At 35.0% G+C, this 5,120-nt stretch overlaps 1 protein-coding gene across 1 annotated transcript; it reads left to right on the top strand.

Moving 5' to 3' along the window:
* The first annotated feature begins 1,837 nt into the window (after positions 1 to 1,837).
* On the top strand, positions 1,838 to 5,066 carry LOC107494356 (BTB/POZ and MATH domain-containing protein 4). The gene is made up of 4 exons (XM_016115409.3): positions 1,838 to 2,480; positions 3,202 to 3,547; positions 3,668 to 3,947; positions 4,404 to 5,066. Exons 1-4 carry the CDS (start codon positions 2,083 to 2,085, stop codon positions 4,673 to 4,675), a joined length of 1,296 nt encoding a protein of 431 aa, XP_015970895.1. The 5' UTR covers positions 1,838 to 2,082; the 3' UTR covers positions 4,676 to 5,066.
* The last annotated feature ends 54 nt before the right edge of the window (positions 5,067 to 5,120 follow it).

Genomic DNA, 5,120 nt, shown 5'->3' with positions numbered 1-5,120 from the left:
AAAGGGGGAAAGGGGGGAGGGGGACGGCAGTGGCGTTGGTGGTGGTATTGGTGGTGGTGGAGTGGCAGTGGGTGTTGATGATGCTGATAATGGTGGTGGAGTGGCAATTGGTAGTGGTGGTGGTGAAGAGGTAATTATGTTGGTAGTGGTGAGGATATTTTTGTCCAAAAAAAAATAAAAAGAACGATTTTAATACGAAAAAAACGTTAAGGACGATTCTAAATCGAAAATTAGAAGAGGGACGATTTCGATTCTGACCCTCAACGTTAGGGACCAAAATCGTACTTATTCCATCTTTTTAGTAACCAAGTCCAATAAAATTGGCTTAAACTCCAAAAACTATTTTCATTATATATAGTATGTACACATGCCCACTTCACTAACGCAAATGAAACGCTTGCACGTTTTACGTGCTGCGTTCAAAGAATACGAAAAACGATTCTTATCTTCGTGTGTTTCCTCCTCTTTCTTCTATTGGTGCTATTGTTACGTTGCCGTGTTTTATTTGTTTCTTCTTCTCCTTTCTTGTTCATGTTATTGTCGTCATTTATTTTTTTCCTCTTTTTTTGGTTTTATTTTTCTCAAAAGAGGAAAACAAGAAGAATTATAAAAAAATGGAATAAGAAGGAAAATATGAAGAAAAAAAAGATAAAAAAGAAGAAGAAAACGACAGAAAATGAAGAGGAGAAAGAAGAAAAGTTTTAAATTGTACAGAATTTATCAAAAAGATAACACCAAAATTTTTTAACAATAATACATAAATATCTTAATTTTTACACCAAAATTTTGTTACAAAAGCACAAAAATATCTTCTTTAACGTTGGATTTTTTTCTTTTTATTCTTCTTTTTTTTCTTATTTTTTCTTTTAGTAGCATTGCTTCTTATATTAGACTTGAATGAACATATTTATACGGTATTACAATCTTGTTTAGTTGAATGAATGTAGGTTCATACTTATTTGATTGAATTTATAGGAAAAATAGATCGAAATTTATTTTTCTTATTTTTTTTTGGTTTTATTCCTCTAAAAAAAGTAAAACAAGAATAATTATGAGAAATGAAATAAGAAGAAAGAGATGAAAGAAAAAAAATGAAAAGGAAAAAGACGAAAAAGTAGAAGATGAGAAGGAGGAAGAAGAAGAGTTTTAAATTGTGTGCACCTTATTTAAATCTAGAATGCACCGAAATTTTTTATGATAATGACACACAAATAAATTCAATTTAAAATAAGTTCAGACCAAAATGCACCAAAATTAAACTCAAAATGCACCTTATTTGCACCGAAATTATTTAATAATGATGACATACGAGCAAATTCTTCTTTCTCCTTCTTCTTTTTCATTATTATCATCTTTTTTTTTCTTGTTCATTTTTTTCCTTATTTTATTTTCTCATGATTTTTTTTATTTATATCCTAACAAAAATAAAAATAAAAAAAATCAAATAAAAAAATACACAATACTGTAAAATTATTAAAAAAAGAGAAAATAAATTTAACAACAATAGCAGTAATAAAAATGACAATGAAAAAAAATATATGATAAAAATAACAATAATAACAATAATTATGATAATAATGAAAGAAATGGAGGAGGAGAAAAAAGAAAAAAAATTAAAATCAGAAAATAAAAAAAAAAGTGACGATGGTGATAACAATAATAAAAAAAAAATAATAAAAAAAGAGAAGAAAGTAAACGGACGTTCAAAGAGTTAAAAAAAAAATCACATGAGTGAAGAATTTAAAATATTTAATTACACTTAATTAAATATTTTAGTTGATTATAGAGCTTTATTCTATTTTATTTGAGCCGTTGAGCGAGTTCATGAGTATTTGGTGAGTTAGACTCGATTATTAACGAGTAGCTTAACTTTCTTGAGCTGGGCTAGATACATTTCCACCCTTCGCAACGACAACACCGTTCACCACGACGACCACGGCAATATCTATATTCCAAATCCAAATTAATCAATAAATACAACAAAAGCAAAAGAAAACACGCGGACACGGAGTTCCTTCTTCAGCTCTTCTTCTCTCCGATTGCTTCAACCAGCCATACAAACAAAATAACCAAAGCTCGAAGATGTACAACAGCAACAACAACAGTAACAGCAACATCCTGGCGTCTCGGACGAGCTCGCGGTCGGTGACGGAAACTGTTAACGGCTCTCACAAGTTTGTAATCAAAGGTTACTCTCTGGCAAAGGGGATCGGAGTTGGGAAGCACATAGCGAGCGAGACCTTCAGCGTTGGAGGGTACCAGTGGGCCATATACTTCTACCCTGACGGCAAGAACCCTGAGGACAACTCCGCCTATGTCTCTGTCTTCATCGCCCTCGCCAGTGACGGTACCGACGTTAGGGCACTCTTTGAGCTCACCCTCCTCGACCAGAGTGGCAACGGCAAGCACAAGGTCCACAGCCACTTTGACCGCTCCCTCGAAAGCGGTCCCTACACTCTCAAGTACCGCGGCAGCATGTGGTAGGTTAATTAGGTAGTAAGTTAGTTAGTTATCAATCAATTAATCGGTTATGATAGGAATTTATTAGGTTTTTCCGCTATCTTTGTTTTGGTTCAACGCAATGCTATTTGCTAGGTTTTCTTGCTGTCTTTACAAGGTTTGGTTTTTGCTGTGTTTGAATTAACTGGATTTTGTGTTTTTTTTGTAACGGATTATGGTGTGTGATTTTGCTGAGATGATTTGGGAAGAGAAGTGAGGATGAACTACTTTTGTATTTACCAAATAATTTTATTTCGTGCGTGAAGTGACTTGTTTTGTGTTTATGATAGCTTATAAAGGGGAAACTTTAGGGAAGGCTGATGTTTGTTAAAAGTTACGCGCTAGAATGATTAGAGATGATTGTTGAGCTTTGCATGAGCAAGTAGGCTGTTCCACTGTACTCCGTGAGATAATTGCACTGCTATTCTGGTTTTTGCAAAAGACTCTAGCATCATCTTTCGATTGAGTTGCCTATGTTGTGTTTTATTTTAATTATTTACATAGTTAGTTTGAAGCCTGGCCAATACATTGGATAATTGAGAAACAAGGGAAAAATTTGACGAAAATTTATGACATCTAGACTTTGGAAGAAAATGAAACAAATTTGTATCCATATACACATTTGATGCTAGTGGTGGATTCTGTGAGTCTTGGGGATGTGCATTGAGGATTTATGAGCTATCCATTTACTTTTTTTTTTAGGGGCTATAAACGATTTTTCAAACGAGCTCAGCTCGAGGCATCAACCTTCCTCAAGGATGACTGCTTGAAAATAAACTGCACAGTTGGTGTTGTGGTGTCATCCATAGACTGTTCAAAGTTAAACACAATACAAGTTCCTGAATCTGATATTGGGGCACATTTTGGCATGCTGTTAGAAAATGAAGAAGGCTCTGATGTTACCTTTTCTGTACATGGAGAAAGGTTTCATGCACATAAGCTTGTACTAGCTGCTCGGTCAACTGCATTTGAAACAGAGTTTTTCAATGGGATGGATGAAAATGATCAGGAGATAGTTGTTACTGACATGGAACCTAAGGTTTTCAAGGTAGCACTTTCCGCTAGCCTTTTCTAATTAGTGTTTTTACTTCCCAGAACATACATGCTACTAATAAAGTGTAGAATATTGGTTGCTATTTAATGTTTGTTGATTTCCATTCTTGTGCAGGCATTGCTTCATTTTATTTATAGAGACACTCTTATAGAAGATGAAGAGCTCTTTATGTCACGGTCAACATTCTTTGCTTCAATATCCGACTCATTTGCAGCAAAATTGTTGGCTGCTGCTGAAAAGTATGATTTGCCAAGACTGAAGCTGATGTGCGAGTCCGTAATCTGCAAAGACATATCTATTGATTCTGTTGCCTATATATTGGCCCTTGCTGATCGTTATCATGCTACAGAACTGAAGTCTATTTGCCTCCAGTTTTCTGCTGAAAACCTTGTTGGTAAGTTTTCCTGTTTTTTTTTTTTCCATTAGTGATACTATGTCTGCTATTTGACAAAGTAGACACTACATGTATTATTAGCTTATTACCTTTTCGTTTTGCTGTGGGTCCAATCACTGAAGTTTTCACCTTATACTTGGTTGGAAGGACCTCGCTTATTTTGAGGCTGGTAGTATGGATAAATGGCTTCACTTAATCTTTCTACAAAATGTGATGTTCATGAAAAGAAGAAAGAAATAAAAGAAAGAAGATGGACTCAGCTAGCTAGTACTAAACTTTACAAGTTTTCATACACATCAATTTTTAGATTGCATACTTAAATCCTTCTTCATTTGTTTATCTTCTTGGATTCATACTTTTGATAATAGCCTTAAAATTGGGAAAAAACCATATGGTGTTTGTAAGATGCATAAGCAACTGATTCTAATATCATTTCTCTTTTGTGCTTACTTGCAGCTGTGATGCAATCTGAGGGTTTTGAGTACCTTAAGGAACATTGTCCTTTGCTACAATCAGAACTACTAAAGACAGTGGCCGGATGTGAGGAGGAATTTAGTGGAGAAGGAAAATGTAAAAGTGTGTGGGCCCAGTTTTCTGATGGTGGTGACACCAATGATAGGAGTGTAAGACAACAAACATGGGAAAATGGAGTTGAAAGAAGTCAAAGCTTATGGGTTCACCTTTCTGACGGTGTTAACAATGATAGGAGTCCAGGGCAAGAAGCTTGACGAGGTAAGTTACCATCATTTGTCAGTTAGGTTAAACTGTAAATTATGGCAGGGACTGTATAACCCAATGTGTGTGTGGGGTGAAGAGCTCCCGAGGGCAGGGGGAGTAATACAAAACAATGTAAAGAAAGGAGTCCTGAAACCTGCCTTATAAGTATTATTTTTAGTTGATTAATAACATCATCATGACACACAAGGATTAAGTTGTAGGGACGCAAAACAATGTAACGTTGATATGTTGTGTGGAATCCTGTTGAGAACATTATAATGAGGAGCTGATCGTGCTTGGCTTCTTGAGGTTGTTGTATTAACGAAGAAATTTGACTTTTTGATACATCTTCAAAGTTCCAGTTCAGTTCAGAAATGAAGGGAACCATAAACATTACATGCAGGGTTCCTATTGGAACAAGTTATTGTTATTTGGTACAAGACCAGCCAGTAGTTC

Source organism: Arachis duranensis, chromosome 6 (assembly GCF_000817695.3).
Source record: "Arachis duranensis cultivar V14167 chromosome 6, aradu.V14167.gnm2.J7QH, whole genome shotgun sequence".
NCBI classification, from domain to species: Eukaryota; Viridiplantae; Streptophyta; class Magnoliopsida; order Fabales; family Fabaceae; genus Arachis; species Arachis duranensis.
Note: the sequence above shows the minus strand (reverse complement) of the source record. Positions and strands in the feature narration are given on the sequence as shown.